Source organism: Sarcophilus harrisii, chromosome 3 (genome assembly GCF_902635505.1).
Source record: "Sarcophilus harrisii chromosome 3, mSarHar1.11, whole genome shotgun sequence".
NCBI classification, from domain to species: Eukaryota; Metazoa; Chordata; class Mammalia; order Dasyuromorphia; family Dasyuridae; genus Sarcophilus; species Sarcophilus harrisii.
Window position 1 is genome coordinate 526680721 of NC_045428.1, and position 18355 is coordinate 526699075.

Genomic DNA, 18355 nt, shown 5'->3' on the forward strand with positions numbered 1-18355 from the left:
AGTACTTGGCACAGCTTGTGCTTGATAAATGTTTGCTGTTCTTTCTTTGTTCTTCAAGATGCCCAATGACATCAGGAGGATGAAGCTTTGGCTTGCAAGTGAATTGGATTTAAGTGAGACAGGGCTAGACAAAGTCATCAGCTTGACTTTCTCCTTCAGAGTCATCTGAGTCCAGTGGTAAGACATAGCATGACTCAAAATGGCCCCCTAATAAATGTTTATTGATACATTGAATAACTTCTATTTTTAGTACAATGTAAGAGTATAGTGTCTAGGTGGTGTGACAAGTTCACATTTTCATGTTGCTCAGCTTGGCATGGACTTACAGCATTAAACTGTCTATTGCTGGTCCACTATATAGTTCACCCCCCTTCCATCTACAGGAATAAGCTATCTCTATGCTCTCCCCTAAACACTTGGAGAATCAGCCATTTTTTCTATGACACTTATTGAATCCTCTTCTTTAGACCTCAAGTTAAAACTACTTTCTTCATAGGCATATGAAGTTCTAACTCTAAAGATTAATTAATTGGTTAATCTATCCACAAGCATGTACAAAACACCTCCTAAATGCCAAGCATTGCAATAGGCACTGAGTAGTTTCTGCTCATAGAAATTCTGACTTTCTTTTCTCTTTGATTTTAGATTCATTCTGTTAGCTTACTCAGTTTAACCTGGACTGATCCTATTTACACTGGCACTTCCTAGCTCTATTGTTATCTTTCTCTTTTCTTTATATTTCATCTATATCTTTTATATTATATTTATATTTTCATCTATATACTTATATATTCATCTCTTTTCATTATATTCAGATGACTGGTATTATCTTCATATCCCTTTACACAAACACACACACACACACACACACACACACACAAGCAAGCATGTATATATCTGTGTGTATATATCCTTTGGCTCTCCTGGATCAGCATAAAGATTTATTACTCTAGGTATATTATCATGCTAAAGAGTCTTCATTCAATTCACCTGTACTGCCATTTTGTTTCAATTTGCATAGAAAAATCACTTATTGGCAGTTTAATTATGTTTCCATCTCTCTATCTCCAGCCAGATTGGACATTCCCTGAAATCCACTGTAATTGGTACAGAGACATTTCTCTTTGGAGAGCTCCTCTAGCATATTGTATATGTGAGCCACTTGTGCCTTTAATGGAATCATCAATGTCACTGTGTGGTATCAGCATGCTTGAGACCTCTCCAAGGATAACTGGGGAGTAAATTAGGCTGCACATTATGGTATTTCCCATACTGTAGGTAGATCAATTTTTAAAACTAAAATGAAGATAACTGAGTGCTTGTTATGGTTTTAGCAAGAGTAAGAGCAAAGGTTATTGTCTGTTTTCCATCAACCAGTGTGTCTCCTGAGTTGATAGTAATGATTTACTTTTCTATTTTATCACTCTTACTGACTCCATTTACCATTACACAAATCCTTTGGGTCCTTGACTGTGACATTGGCAATGCCTGATGGCCTAATTCACTTTAACTTTTCACTTGAGCCTTGCTTATAGAAATAGATATTTCCTTTTTATATGCAGCATTTAAAATTTACCTACAAACCTCATAAATTTTCATAGAATCTTTGACTTGTAGGCAATATTAGATATCATCCAGACCCATCTCTCAATCCATGAGATTCTCCAGGAATCCCTTGGAGATCATCCTTAATCTATAATCATCCAGATTCTGTTTGAATGTGTCTACTAAAAAAAGAATTTTAAGGCAGCTCATCCCAGTTATGATTACTTTAAAAAATATCACTGATGAAGATGTGGAAAGGCTCTCTGAGGTTATCAAAGTCAAATGCCCCTAATTTTTTTTTAAATGAGGAAACTGAAGCCCACAGAAGTAAGATGATTTCCTGACTCTAACCTTGTTGTTCAGACATCCAAGACAGTTCCAGGACAGCTCTTTCTGATCCCATTTGGGGTTTTATTAGCAAAGATACTGGAGCATTTTGTCATTTCCTTCTCTAGTTCATTTAACAGGTGAGGAAATTAAGGCAAATAATTTGACCAGAGTCACACACCTGGTAAGTGTCTGAGGTTGGACTTGAACTCTGGAAGATGAGTCTTCCTGAGTCAGGTTTGCCACTCCATGCACTCTGTTGGCCCCTAGTGTCCACTGTTTTGGTTACAATTGGCTATAGATGATATTTTTTTTCTCATGCCAGGAGCTAAGTTGAGTTTTGAACCCACATCTCCTCACTATTCAACATGCTTTCCATTGTACTGAAGAACTTTTCAACTAATATTATGCAGAAATGTTCTTTCTTATAACTATTCTTTCCTTCTTTATAAAAAGCTCAAATCCCTTGATAACTAATCCCATGGCCTGTGGAGCTTTTTCTTAGTCATCATTTGTTTTGCTGGGACACTCACCGGTTTCTTTCCAATGTCAATATACTGTATGAGAGCTTCATTTTAGAAAACTATTCTTTGTTGTTCCATGAAGAAAATTATTCTTTGCTTCAGGCAGCAGAAGGGACTGTTTTTAGATTTATGCTTTAGATAACCTTAGAAGTATGTAATGTCCATATATGTGTGAACAAGTATGTATGCATGTATGTAGATATGTGTTTATATGTATGTATATAACAGTGTTGATTCTGATTTTTAAGGTAGAATATGGTTTGGGTTAGTTTTCCTTTCTGAATTAAAGAATTTAAAACTTTAATAAAAATAGATCTTTGTCCCTCATTTTATCATTTTTCCATTTTGAAAGGAGATTTTTATTTATCTAGTGAGTCATCTAGCCAGGCTTTTGGGCTTCTTTTTAAATGAAATAATATTTCTAAAAAAGTTTTATTACATTGCCTAGCCCATTGTAGGTACCATGTAAATAAATGCTTATTCCTTTTCCTCTTCTCTGAAAGCAGTCTAATGTGGACAGTCAGCTCTTAACAAATTCTTTTAACTACTTCATGCTGAAAACTATGAATGGTCTAACTGGACAGCATAGTTGGATGGTTAATAGTTATTTTTCCATATTTTATATAATTAGTTTTAAAATTCGAACTGGTAACAGCAAAAACATAGCAAAGGATCTTCTTTATGTGGGAAACTCCTTAAGTTAATGATCGCATACACCGCTGTTTCTATCAATCAACAAACATTTAATAAGTACTTACTATATGCCAGGCACTTTAACAGGTGAAAGATACAAAGACAAAATTGAAATACTTTGTCCTCAAGAGCTCAGTCGATACAGCAGCAGGTCTGGAGTCAGCACATCTGAATTCAAATCCAGCCTCAGACACTTACCTCTGTCAACTTCAGTTTCCTCATTTGTATAATGGGAATAATATTAGCACCTACCCTAGAGGGTTGTTATGATGATCAAATGAGAGAGTATTATAAAGTACTTAACGTAGTGCCTGGAATATAGTAGGCACTGTATGAATATTAGTATCATCATTATTATTCTACCAGTAGACACAATGTGTATACATACAAAGAGATACAAAATACAATTTTGAAGTGAGATGTTAGCTGAATGTGGCAATCTGAAAAATCTCATATAGGAAGTAGTATTTGAGCTAAACTTTGAGGGAAATTGGGGATTCTAAAAATTGGGGATAATCTATGCAAAGTCCTGGAGCTGGAACAGGAATGCCATGGACTTCTTGGAAAAACCCTCACTCTGTACATGGCATCTCAACTATACAAATCAAACAAAACAAAAAACAAAACTCAATGAACTGCTTTAGAGGGATTGAAGTATAAGTTTTCCACTATTAAAAATTATAATCATAATAAGCAAACCCACAGGCTGACTGAAGTTTGGATCTATCCTTTAACTAAGGAACGTTTGTACATTGAAATTTCAAAAGAAAGGTTTTTGGGGGAAAAAGTATAATACAATTAGGCCTATGACGGAAGTATTTGTACCTTGGCCAAAACTTTTCAGGCTAGCAGGATTTTATTTGAGCTTAGACTGTCTGTCGAAAAGCTTTCGTGTTTAAGTGTCAGGATTAAAACAACATTGTGTAATAAAATGTGTCTGTGAAATATAAATGCCCTTGTCTCAATATTGTTTTATGTGACTACAACTTTGAGTTGAACGGTGAATAATCAAAAGGTTATGACATTTTTAAACTGTCCCCCATGTGCTGGCAAGATCCTTCCCGAGGATAAGTTACTGGTTGTTCAAGTTTGGGGTCTGACCTTGAACATAAGGGTCAAAGCAAAACAGATTCTATTTCTGGTTTTTGATTTTTTTTTTTTTAAAGGAGGTCTGGTCTTTTGGGAAACATGAAAAATCTCTGAGATAATTATTCTTGATTAGTTTGAAAATTCACTTTTGAATGGGCAGGAAGATCCACTAAACTCCAACAGTTCTTCAATAGGGCTGCAGTGATGTTCACATAAATCTTCATTCATGCACTGCTTCATTCATATATGACTTCATATTTGGTCTTCAGTTATTGTCAGAAGTCCAAGCAGATGACTGGATGAAGTAAAATAATCATATAGGTGGATTCCAAGTCATTAAAACAACTTAATAACATTTGATTGCAGACATGTTTTCAAAGCTAGGGAGGTGATTTGTGGGTGGAGGTAGAAGAATAATAAAACATGGAATCTAATGTGAATTACAGTGACTTTTGTTCTACAGAGGATGATGAAATATAAAGAAGGAAAGAAGATCTTCAAATTAGCAGGGTGTTTCAATAAAGGATAGAAGGAAATTCGTTCCACTGTTTCAATAGAGTGATTCTGGGTCTTTTTTTGACTTCAATAACAGAAAGAAAAATTATTTACCAGAGAAACTCAGTGTCAGATTTTGTTTTGTTTTTCTAGCAGGGGCTAGGGAGTTTTAAGCCCATGACCTCCTACATTATCCCAAGTGTATATTACATAAGATTTAAGTCAGAGGAATTAGGGAATATTTTTTATCTGTATCTGTAAAATATCTGTATAAGCAAATATCTTATAGGTTTAGAACATCTTAAGACTGTGTCATTGTCTGCTGCTTAAGCCTAAACAAAAGAAGTGAAAAGAGCACAGGAATGGCAGTTAAGAGTGCTGAAATCTAGCTCTGGCTGTGCCCCCAAGTAGCTTAAATGGGCTTAAATCCATGATCTTGAGCCTTATTTTCTTTATCTATCAAATGGAGATAATAATACTTGTTCTCCTTATCACACAGAGATATTGGGGAGGATAAACAAGTTAATAGATGTGAAAGTGCTTTGAAAAGTTAAAATTACTGTACAAGTATAAGGTATTATTATTATCATCCCAGAGATTTAATAATAGCTTGCCCCATACTTGTTCCACCCCCTTCTTTACATACAGAGACAGTGTACATATCTTATTCAAATATTGAGCTGCCAAGCTCCTGGGGTAGGAAGATATTACTATTAAGTGGGTTAAACTAAGATTTTCATTCACCAGAAAATTTTTGCTTTTGATTCACCTACATTTGTTTTTGACTGTCATCAATTATTAAAAGACACATAATATATATATATTATATGTCCTTCTCTCTCTCTCTCTCTCTCTCTCTCTCTCTCTCTCTCTCTCTATATATATATATATATATATATATGTAGAATGTCATGAAGATCTTAAATCTAAAATTCAGAAAAACTTCAGATGCCTCTTGGACCAAAGCTTTCACTTTATAAATGGGAAAACTGAGGCCAGAGGACATTGTTATTTGACCAAAGTCATATAAATAGTAAATATTAGACATGAGATTTGAACCCAGTAATCTTTCCACTGGGCCAGATTATATGACCCACTCTGCAAAATTATCTTGAACACTGTCTTCATTGTTTTCAGGAGATATTTACCTGATTTCCATTATCCCTTGTATGTTTCTTTTGACACATCAACTTGAAAAAAGTATTTAATTTGGAATCTATTAGAAATTAAATAATATCTGGTTGCTGTCCTCTTCATGTTGAACATATGTAACTATATTGTGAGTTGGGTGAACAGAAACATGTTTCTGAATTTTATTTCTGGAAAAGGCTGGTATCCATTGCTATATCAAAGTGCCTATTGGAAAGCCAGTATTTAAGAAATTATAACTTCTAATGAAGAACAGGGATCCATGGAAGGATCTGTTTGATAAATTCAATACATTAACCTTGAACAAACATCTTCAAGACCTGATGAATGGATTAACAACTGAAGTATCCAGACTTAGAATGTATCCATCTCACTACAGGAACAATTGAAAGCACTAACCAATGCTGAAGATGATATATAAGCTAAAATTCTGTCTACAAGCAAGCAAACATTCTACACATTCATCAACCCACAATTCCCCAGGACTTTGAGAAGTCCATGCAAAATCTCTAGACAGATACTGTTGCTAAAAATAAGAGAAGCTACCCATGGCAAAGCAGGAGCTAAACAGAGTAAAGGCTAATGCCAAAGTGAGAAAGGATGCTAAATCCAAGAGTCATGTGGATAAGAAAAAAAAAAAAATTGCTGGCCAAACTAGGAAAAAAACTTATAAAGTTGTGCACCCCAAGTCACAGACCAAGAAGAAAATAAGCAGGTTGCCCTAGGCACATCCAAACTCAGCATCTAGGATCCAATGATTAGGATGGCCTGGTGTAAAAAAGTTTGGAGTGCCAGTAGAAAGGATTTATAATAAAACTCAGAGGGAGAGATTGGTCTGGTCAATTGATAGGGCAGATTAAAAGTGTGAATTCTAAGTTAACATTTCCATATCTGGTTTTGAGTCTTTGGAATGAGATTTTCAAATATTAAACATATTGGTCAGTATTTTATACAATGAAGTGTTTTACTAAATATGTGTTCAGTTTTGAAAAAAAAAGAAAATTAAAAATTAAAAAAAATACTAAAGTTTGCCACTTGAAAAATGACAAGTTGAGAGGGAATGAAGGAAGAGAGTATTCTATTTTATTTGATTTACATAAATATATTTTCAATTTATAATATGTTTACATTGAAGTATTTAATGACTTAGCTATACATATGGAACAGAATTCTCCACTTGGCGTTGGTGAAACATCTAGGAATTCAGGAGACAGATCTTCTCTCTTTCATTGTCTCTTTCAGCCCAGGTTTATAATGAGGGAATAAAGCATTCAGTCACTAGTCAGTCCATAACCATTTACTCAGTGTCTATTCTGTTCTAAGCACTCTGTTAAGTTCTGAAAAGACAAAGAAAAACTACCCTGCCATGGGAATCAGTTACATTACCTTAAGGATCTTTAGATCATATAGCTGCAACCAACAATAGGGCATACCCTGTGTATTCATGCATCTTCTGTGCATGTGGGAGAGGGAGGAGTTAATAGGGTAAAAGGGAGGATGAAAGGGTGTGGTAGAGAGGCAGCACAGAAAATTCTGGAGAATTTCCATCTTGAAACAAATTGCTCTAATCTAGTTTGTGGCTCTTTTACCTTCTGTAGTTCCAAGCAGGAAAGGAAGGAATTCAGATTAGGATCAGGGAGAGCTGAGTTTGAATCTTGCTTCAGTAACTACTACCACTACTCCTAACATTTATATAGCCCCTACTGTGTGCCAGGCACTATAATAAGAGGGTTCTTTTGTTTTGTTTTGTTTTGTTTTTTTACAAATATTATGCCATTTTGTCCTTACAAAAACCCTAGAATGTAGGTGCTATGTTCTATTTTATTCCCATTTTACAGATGAGAGAATTGAAGTGAATGGAGGTTAAGTAGCATGCCCAGGGTATCCAGTTATAATAGTGTCTGAGGCTGGATATGAACTCAACACTTTATAATTCCTATGTTAACTGCATATACAGTCTACATTCCTTTCTCTTCTTTTAGCTGGGTTAATTGGGAAAGTCATTTAATCTCTCTCAATCTCAGCTTATCCATCTGTAAAATGGGTGTCATCATAGCAGTTAATTCATAGAGGTATTGTTAGGATCAAATGAGATAATATGTGTAAGGTGTTTTTCAGATCTTAAAATGCTATATAAAAGTTAGATATAATTGTTCTACATCTGAGGGAGGACTTAAAAGATGAACTATTGAATGGCAAGTTTTGAAAACAGCTAGGAGGACACTTTGACTTGAATATTATATAAAGATACTGATAAGAAATATTTGGAAAAGTAGGTTAGAGTTGGATTATATGGGAATTTAAATATAAACGTTAGGTATTTATCCTAGAGGTAGTAGGGAGCCACTGAAGATTTTTAGGCAGAAGGGAAGGGATTTAACCTTTACTAGGTGCTAGATACTGTGCTAAAATGTTTAGCTATCCCATTTAATCTTTCTAATAACCCTGGGAAGTAGGTATTACTATTGTCCCCAGTTTAGAGTCTTGACTAGCTAACTGCTGAAGAGCTTGCTGACTAGCTAATAGGATGAGCATTAGGTCTAGGGCTGTAGCTAGAAATCTGACATAACAAGAGAAAAGGAATGGCATATTCTCAATTAATCTTACTTTATGAGGAGCAAAAAATAGCCCACCCAAAAGTGGGACACTAATGCATTATTGGTGGAGTTGTGAAAGCTCTAACAATTCTGGAGAGCAATTTCCAATAGGAAATTTCAATTCCTATTTCCACAGGGCTATAAAACTATGTATACCCTTTCATCCAGCAGTGTCTCTACTGGGTCTGAATCCCAAAGAGAGAATAAAAAAAAAAAAAAAAAAAAGGAGCGGGACTTACATGTGCAAAAATGTTGTAGCAGCCTTTTTATTGTGGCAAGGAACTGGAAATTGAGTTGATGCCCATCAACCAGAGAATGGCTGAATATGTCATAGTCTAGGAGTGCAATGGAATATTATTTATCTGTAAGAAATGATGAACAGACTGATTTCAGAAATTCCTGGCAAGACGTGAACAGATTCTGGGTAAAACAGGCGGAACCAAGAGAATATTGTACATGGTAACAACAAGATTATGTGATGATCAACTGTAATGGACTCCCTTACCCCGCCCCATAAATGTGGTGATTCAAGGCAATTCCAATAGACTTGGGATAGAAAATCCCATCCATGTCCAGTGAGAGAACTATGGAGACTGAATGTGGATTGAAGTATAGTATTTTCACTTTTTGTTTTTTCCTTTCCCATTTTTCCCGTTTTGGTCTGATTTTTCTTGCACACCATGAGAAATATGGAAATATATTTAAAATAATTGCACATATTTAGCAGTCCACCCTAAATTGAGCATGTCAGACCTTCATGGTTCCCTTACAGGATAAAACCCCACATCCTGCTCTCTCCCTACTTCAGCACATGTGTTCTTAGTTTTATTATTTTTTTAAGAAAGAAAAAGCAAAGGCAGTTTTCTGGGCCAGTGGGGATGGCAAATGATCTGTATATAAATTAGCTTACAGAGCCTTTGAGATGATCTTTCAGCACCTTCCAGAGAAAATGTCCAGATGACACACCCCAAGATTGAGGGGTATCCATGTGAATTAAAGAAATTCAGTCTCCTGGGTGCTTCTTGAGGCCATAGTCTGTCAGATAAAGGACCTGGGGGATGGGTAGATATATCCAGAAAACATAAAAGATTAATGGCTGCTGGGCACTAGTGTAACCACTGAGCACATGGTGTTTGGAAAAAGTCATTCAATTTTTTTTAATGTGGAAAAAGAATAGAGTAATGGTCATGGAAAAAAAATGAGGTCATAGGAAATCTTCAAAAAATGCACTGGAAAGAACTAGGCCTTTATGAGTTTAGCATGAAGACTCTGTTCTTACCACCTGAGGAGAGGGATTGGCAAAGGCTGAAGAGAGACTTGTGTTAGATTCTTGGCAGAAATCCCATTGTTATGGTAATATTCTTTTGCCTGAGTGTTAAGGCTTACTTTGAATAGACATTTTACAGAAGGAAAACTTCCCAGCATCTAGTCCTACTTTGTCAGGTGAACAGATGACTGAGACTGAGAGTCCATAGATGCTATTAATTAGGAATAAAAGTACTTTGCATGAAGGATTATACTTTACCTATATTATGTCATAGAGAAAGGCAGCAAGAAATCGTGGAGAGAGAGCCAGCCTTAAAACCATCTCCTCTAATACATCTGGACTCTGTGACCCTCGGTAAATTCCTAAACTTATCAGTGTTCTACAAGTCTTCTTAAACTTTTTTCACTCTTGACCCCTTTTTTGCCCACAAAATTTTTACATGACCCCAAGGATATAGTTGTACAAAATAGGCACACAAATCAAACATTCATATAATAATTCATAATTTCCTGACTCCTACATTCAGTTATGAGAACCAATATGGGGTTGCAAATAAGGTTAAGAAGTTGGGTTCTAGGCAACTTTCTAAGACTTTAGATTGTAGAAAGGCACTGACATTGGTTGGTAGAGGGAGTTTCCTCCTTTAGTAATTCCTTATGTCAATGAAAGCACAAGTATAAGTCGAACCCTCTATCTTACTACTTACCATCTCTATCTTATGAGAGTATTATGGAAATAGTGCTTTGTAAGCCATAGCATATTTTATAAATATTAGTTATTAAACTCATTTGATCTCTATGACAAACCCTTCAGGTAAAAAATATTACTATCCCCATTATGCAGATAAGGAAACTGAGGCTCTGAAAAGAGAAATAAATATCCAAGGTTATACAATTAATACTTGAGAGAATCAATGAATGCAAGCTTAAAGTCCAGCATAATTCTCACTATACCATGGGATCTTTGAGTGACCTTTATAAGATATACAAAATTCTATCTTATTTCATAGTTACTTAAAGTAACCTAGGAGTATTATCAGGGTTAATGTGAATGAAACATAGGGTAAGGTACTTTCCATACACATACATGGGGACTTCTGGCATCTTCAGAATTGCCAACAATAACCTATAGAATCTGTTGATTGATGAAGTGAATTTGTTCAGGGAACTCTTAAGAGTCTATTCTAGTGGAGTAAATTGTATTATCAAGTAAAGTTTTAAAATAGGTTTAATTAGAGATTGATCTAGAATAGATTTCCTTTCTAACAACATTATTAGAATAACAGAATGTTAGATTTAGAAGGGTCTCTAGAAGTCACCTGATCTTATCCAAACAAGAATCCTCTCTGCAATATCCCTGACATTTTCTGCTAAAATACTTCTAGTGGAGAGAAACTCATTCCCTCACAAAATAGTTCATTCCATTATTTGACAGTTTTTATTCTTAGCAAGTTTTTCCTCATATGAAAACAAGTTGGCCCCCTCTAACTTTCAGTTCTTTTTCTGTCCTTTAAAGTCACACAAAATATATTAGAACTGAAAGCTATATTTTAGATGTGGTTTGACCAAGTCAGTGAATAGGATTCAGTAGAATGATGGCCACCGTTTCCCTAGAGACTGCTTTCATTAATGCAACATACAGTTGTATGAGTTTTTTGCCACTTACAATATAATGTTAATTTCCAATAAGTTTACAGTCAATGAAAAATTATAAGCCTTTTTAATAATTATTGTTAAGATCTTCCCAGTCTTTATTTGTTGGTTGTTGATTCAGATTACTTTATTTATTTATTTCTAAATTAAATTTCATCTGACTGCTTTAAATTTTTTTTAGAATTCTGGCCCTGTTATCCCTAAATTACCTCTTTTGCTGAACTTTGTGTTAATTGCATTTTTGATATACTTTCTATGTCCTTCTTCCTATCACTTATAATAGTTAATTTTGAAAGGTTGAAAAATGTCCATAATTTTAAATTATCTGTACTGTAATATAGCATACTTCCATCTATCTCATGGATTAGCAGATTTTATAGATTATTATTAATTATTTTGGAGATGTCAAAAGTTCCTATGTACGTGTATGGAATGTGATGTTTTAGTCATCCTGACTCTGATAATACTCCTAGGTTGCCAAAAAAGTTCATCCGTTCATCCGACAAGCCTTTTCTCAGTATACAATTGGGGTAAGACACAGTCCTAGACACTTAAGAGATATGAAGCCCAATCCCAGCCCTTATGTATTTTATAGTTTATTAGGAAACATTGCTGCATCCTTACTACTCCTCAGAACGTAGGGCTGATCAGAATTTTCTCAATTCTTGATGGATTGATTCTGAGGCATCTTTTACATACACTTCTCTAGTTATCCTATTTCTCTGATCATTCCTTTGATGACTTTTCCCTGTTTTTTCTTTTTCTTTCCACTTAATCATAGGTATTTCTCAGTTTTTGTCCTTGGAGCTCTGTTCTTTTCTCTCTGTGATCATTTTCTCCATTACATCATCTTCTTTCAGGGCTTCATCTGTCAACTCTACTTGGATGTGTCCCAAATCTTCATCTTCAACCCTGACTTCTCCCTCCTTTTTACTTGCGTCTGAGGGCACATATAATCTTGAATGTCCTTCTATTACTTGAAACATAGCATGCCCCAAATTGAACTCATTGTCTTATATTGCGCTTCCTCCCTGTACCCATCCCCCAGCACTGGTTACTCTCCTCAACAGCTACATTTTTGTCAGTGGTGCCATCATCCCAGTCTCATAGGCTTAGAGCCATTGACATCTCTTTCTCCTTCATTTCTGATTTACAATGTCACTAAATTCTATTGCTTCATCCTTTAAAGTGCCTGTAAGATTTAACTCTTTTTAAATTTCTACTACTACTGTTTCATTCCAGGTCCTTTTATATTTTTTATATCTTCAGCATTTAGCAGAATGCTGGGCTCCTTAGACAGATAATTTATCTGCCTTTGACTAAAAGCAGCATTCTCAAATCTATCCCATACAGCTCTACCAGATGATTTTCAAAAAAACCCAAAACAAAACAAAAACAAACCCTAATTTAATATGTTGACCCCTTGCTCAATGACTAAAATAACAATATTGTCACTGAACTTTTGTGTAATGTTTGCATTTTTTAAAAGACTTTTCATGTATTGCAATCTCTGAGTTAGACAGAAAAAATATTGTCATCTCACTATTATAGATGAGGGAAATAATATTGAGAAGTTAGACATTTACCTGGTCATTTCTCCTCACTAAATCTTTTAGTTTCCCCTTCTATTTAATTAGATGAATACCAAAATTCTTCTGGCTCTAAATTTGTAATCTTTTAACATCCAGATCCATGCATTTTGTTCACTATACCACACTCTATATGGGTTCCAAGGCTTTCTATACTAAGGCAACTCAATATAGGATCTTGGGTGGCACAAATGTACAGAGTGCTAGACTTGGAGTCAGGAATACTTGGTTTCCTGAATTCAAATCTAGCCTCAGATATGTACTAACTGTGTTACCCTCTGCGGGTCACTTAACCTTGTTTGCCTAAGTTTCCTCATTTATAAAAAGAGCTGGAGAAGAAAATGGCAAAATACTCCAGTATCTTTGCCAAGAAGACCCCAACTGGGTCATGAAAAATTATGGCTGGAATGACTGAACAATAAAATAATAAGGCATTAGTTTGAGTGAAATTACTAAAAGCGCTAAACAATAGAATCATTAAGTTCCTGCTCTCTGGTCTACTTTCTTTAACCCAGTATTATCTACCTTCTTTAAATTGTAGTTCAGAAACCTTCATGGGGTGTTCCCTTCTTGACAACCTGAAGAATACATTTCCCTTTGATGAGTCCTCCCAGTTTCCAGTCTCTGTTCTCAGTCCTCCTCCTACTGAACTATCTAGGGGAATTTCTAGCACAGTATAGAAAGAGGGTACTTGGGGTAAAAGGGTAGTCCGTAACAGACCCCAAATACAGAATTGACTGTTCCATCACATCCCCACAGACATTCAGAGGAGAAGTGAGAAATACAAAAAAAAGTGGGATATTAAACCACTTAAACAACTGCTCACTGATAATACCTTTATATGCTTTTTAGAGGCCCAGGCTCAAATCCCTTCAGTTATTCTGAAATAAGTAAGACTTGAGCCAATACAGTATTTGAATATCAGTTAGCCATAAATTCCTGAGATGTCCCCTCTACCTACATCATCATTTGTCTCACCACTTAGCACCATTCCCTCAACCTTCCTCTCAACAAGAGGTTTCCTGTTCCCTTTCCCTAATGTCTTCCTTGATCCAATAACAATTCTATGAAAACCCACTGGATATTAGTTGTTTGGGTGCTACTTTCCATCTGAGTTTCAAAACCCTAGGACCTGTTCCCATCATCCCCAAACTGCCCTTTCTATCATATTTCCCCTCCACCAAGATGGTTTGCTTTACTTTTCTCTCTGCAAGCTGTGTTCTGTCTTTAAAATGCCCAGCTTCCTTTTATTGTGCCATAGTATCCCAAAGCTCAAACTGCATTAAAACACAAGTCATCTTTGCTTGACATTGAGAAAGAATATAATGGTATGATATCATATTCTACCACCAATACAACATAGTAAGAAAAGCCCCTAATCTGAGAGTCAATAGACTACTACTTCAAAAGAGATGTTCTTCATTATAAATCAGAACAAATTTTTATAATTCTCTGGCCCTTGGTTTCTTCACTTGTAAAATAAGGTGAGTGGGATCTGGTGACTTCTAAGGTTCTTTGTGCTTCTTCCCTTCTTGTAATTGTATCCCTCTTACATGGATAAGCTGTCTTGTATCAGTTAATAGTTAACTCGTTCTCTTATGTACATTTCTGAATCATAATGACTTACCTCATTGTTGGCATTTAGTGAAAATAGTAAGTGCAACTGGGCTGAAAATGAATTGTTACTTTTAGACTTGGCTAAAAGATTGCAAATTAAAGCATGTAAGTATTAGATATCCCTTGCAAAATCATATTAGGTCTTGGTGAAAAATGAGAGTGGAACCAATTGAATATCATCAATTCGGTGCCTGTTGTCAAGATAATTTAGTATAACCTCAGATAAAAATGTCACTTGTCTTCAGTGTAATCTTCAGAACTCTCAATTTTAGCCCCAGCAAGAAAGCGAACTAAGATTAAAATAAGCCTTTGCTTTCTGTGGTCAGACAGCAAGTGGTTTTGAGGTATTTGGATGCTCCACGAATATAAAAAATTTCCAACAGAGCATAATAATGGGTCATGTGTGGTTCACGAGTTCATTCATTCTGCTGAAATTGCTCATGAGAATCTGTATGTTCTTTTTGCCTTGCTGAAATTGGATGTTGCTGGAGTATTCCATTTTGAATCTTGTGTAAAAAAAAATGATGAATGATGAAGTATAGCCTAATAGTCACTACTAAGAGCCTTTGGATTATTTGTTTCCCACAGCAAACTTGCTGTGGAAGATAGATGACAGAATTGCAACTAGCTTTTTCCAAACTGGCTTGTTTAAACAATCACAGCAAAAGCCAACAACATCAGCCTTCCTGACTAGATTCCCTCTACAAGATTTGTTAAAAATTTTAAAGGTAGAGTTGGAAGCAGACTAATCTGTACTTCCAACTTTGCTTTTTTCTTTCCTTTCCTTTTTTTCTTAAAGTGGGCTTGAAATTTTCATTGTTATCAAACTGACCCTTGATTGGTAAGAGAACCCACCTTGGTGCTTTATGAAATGTGATCATTTGTGTTACTGAATGTTTATTTTAACCAAAGCCTTTATTTAGGAGTTATATGAGATCCTTCTTCTCTTACCTTTTTTGCAGGCTTGTTGATTGGGTCTGGCTGTGCTCTTTATCCTCTGGGCTGGGACAGTGAAGAAGTCCGGCAGACCTGTGGTTACATTTCTGACCAGTTTGACCTAGGTAAGAGCTCTCATTTGATTTCACTTTTATTTTTAAAATGTTTTGATACCTCTTACTTTTACATCAATCATTTACCAATATGTACCCATCCAAGTATTATTTATTACAACAACAACAACAAAAATTAAGCAAAACCAATTAACACAGAGAACATCTTCAACAGCAAATCCAACATTCCATAACTCCCCTCTCTGTATAAGAGCAAGGAATGCATTTTTATATTAATTTATTTTATTGGCATTTATTATTTTTCTTTCCTATTCTTCTTCCAAACAACTTTTTAAATTGAAAAGAAAATAGTTATAAGAAATGTGTAAATTCAGCAAATGAGTTCCTAACATTGGCCATGTCCAAAAATATATCTCATTCTTCATCTCAGGAAGGAGGTAGAGGGTATGATTCATTTTTAGTCTTTTAGACTCAGATTTTATCATTGAATTTATCAGACTTCTAAAATCTTCAAAAGTTGTTTTTCTTTATAGCATTGTTATCTTTATATAATTGTTCTAGTTCTGCTGACTTCATTCTGCAATCTTCCCAATCTCCTCTGAAACTATTTTATCATTTCTTTCAGAACAATAATATTTTATTCCAATGATACCCCATAGTCATTTAGCCATTCCCCAATAGATGGATTACTGTTCAAGTTTTTTGTTTGTTTGTTTTGTTTTGTTTTTTACCAAAAAAAAATGGTCCTTTTCTTTCATTCTCATTGGGATATATAAAAATGGTATGATTGGGTGGGTGGGGGGGGTATTCATAGTTTCGTAACATATTGGAGATGGTTCCAAGTTCATTTCCAGGATGTGAATTTCATTGATTAATTTCTTATTTTGATAATTACAATTAATCACAGTTTGACTATCTTTTAGTATTGCTTTCACTTATATGGTCATTTTATATATTGTCCTTCCCTCGATATCAGTTATAAAGTATTTTTAATACTATCCCCCCAAATTCTTGATGTTTTCAGTTTGTTTGGCTACTCCCTATTCAGTAGACATGCTTATTATTTCCAATATTGTGTCATCACAAAAGTGGTGTTAATGGAGGTTTCAGGGCATTTAGGCATTTCATTTTATCTTTGACCTTCTTGAGGATACATATGCCCAGTTTTAGGGGTTATTTAGTCAAAAGGCATAAATAGTTTTGTGATTTTTCTTACATGATTCCAAATAGTTTAATAGAACCAATAAAGCAATCTACAATTCTACCAAAAATGTATTTTCTTTCTTCCTGTAGTTCCCCTAAAAGTAACACTATTTGTTTTTTTGTCATGTTTGCCAATTCAGTGGGTGTGAGGTGAAAACTCAGTTATTTTAAGTTTATATTTCTTCTTTATATAGCCCTTAGGAAAAAGGATCTCATCCAGTGCTTTTGAAAATGAAAAAAAAAGGACCCAGTGAAAACAACATATACCAACTGAGTATCCCCAAATGAATATATTCATTGTTGAACAATCATTATTATGCACTCAATGCAAGAATCATGTTCTATCTACTTCCTAAATATCTTATGGTTTACATTGAGAGAGGGGATATAGATATGAGGAACAATGACAGAATAAAATTATATGATATAAATTCCATAAAAGACCTTAGAAATACAATACATCTTCATTGTGGATCGATATTAGGGAAGGCTTCTTAGGGTAGAAAAGTCTTAAACTTGGTCTTGAAGAAAATATCAGAATTAATTTAGCTACAAGAAGAAGATGGACATTCTAGGCATAGAAAACATAGATATAGCATGAACAAAGGCAAAAAGACTGGCATTAATAATACTTAGGCAGTAGGGCAATCTAGAAACTATCTTCACTAGAAAAGGCCTTTCTAGGCCTCCTGAGAGATAGGGCTAGATAATTAAGAGTGTCACTTAAAACCTTGATATCTCAGATATTGTTCTTTGTAAAGTGAAATGAGATCTTAAAGTGTATTTCATTAATGACATTGAGATATGTGGCAAATATTATTATCCCCTCATTCTGTGACTAGGCTTCTTGATGGTTGCTCATATTCCATGTGTGTCTTGAGCTATTATTCCATGCATGAGTTTTTAATATTTTTGTCTATATCTAAAGGCAAATATGTCCTTAAGAAAAAATATTTTTGTTCTCTTATGTTTCCTCTATGTAGCTTTTCCTGTAATGGATACATAATTATATTCGTTGATGTAGATATATATCCTGTAAAAAATACATGCATATACATTGTATATGCATTTGTATCTCTAATGAACTGGTACTGAAAGAAGAACAATATATAAAATGATTACATTGATGTAAGTGAAAGCAACATTAAAAGCCAACAAAATTCTAACTAATTATCGTTACCAAATTAGGAGAATAGTCAATAAAATTCACATCACTCCACTGGAACTATGAATTGAACTAGCCATTCTGGAAAGACAATTGGAACTATCAAAAAAATACAAATGTCATGTGTGTTCATGCACATATATACAAATATAAATAAACATGAATGTATTTCTATGTGTATGTATATATGTGGATATATCCACACAAATGCTTGCATGTATACACACACACACACACACACACACACACATACATATAATGCATTAAATGTATGTGTGTGTGTGTGTGTGTGTATGTGTGTGTGTGTGTGTGTGTGTGTATGTGTGTGTGAGTGGATGATAGGTAGGTAGATATAACTTTTATGCTGAATCTGTTATTTCTACTATATAGGAAGCTCCTATTAAAGACATTCCTTTCACTAATACAAATCTAC

At 34.8% G+C, this 18355-nt stretch overlaps 1 protein-coding gene across 1 annotated transcript in view; it reads left to right on the forward strand.

Moving 5' to 3' along the window:
• LHFPL6 (LHFPL tetraspan subfamily member 6) overlaps positions 1-18355 on the forward strand; it is a 282159-nt gene that overhangs the window by 236003 nt on the left and 27801 nt on the right. The window contains exon 3 of the mRNA XM_003764539.4: positions 15507-15605. Coding sequence (XP_003764587.1) covers positions 15507-15605 — 99 coding nt within the window. The remainder of the gene's footprint in view (positions 1-15506; positions 15606-18355) is intronic.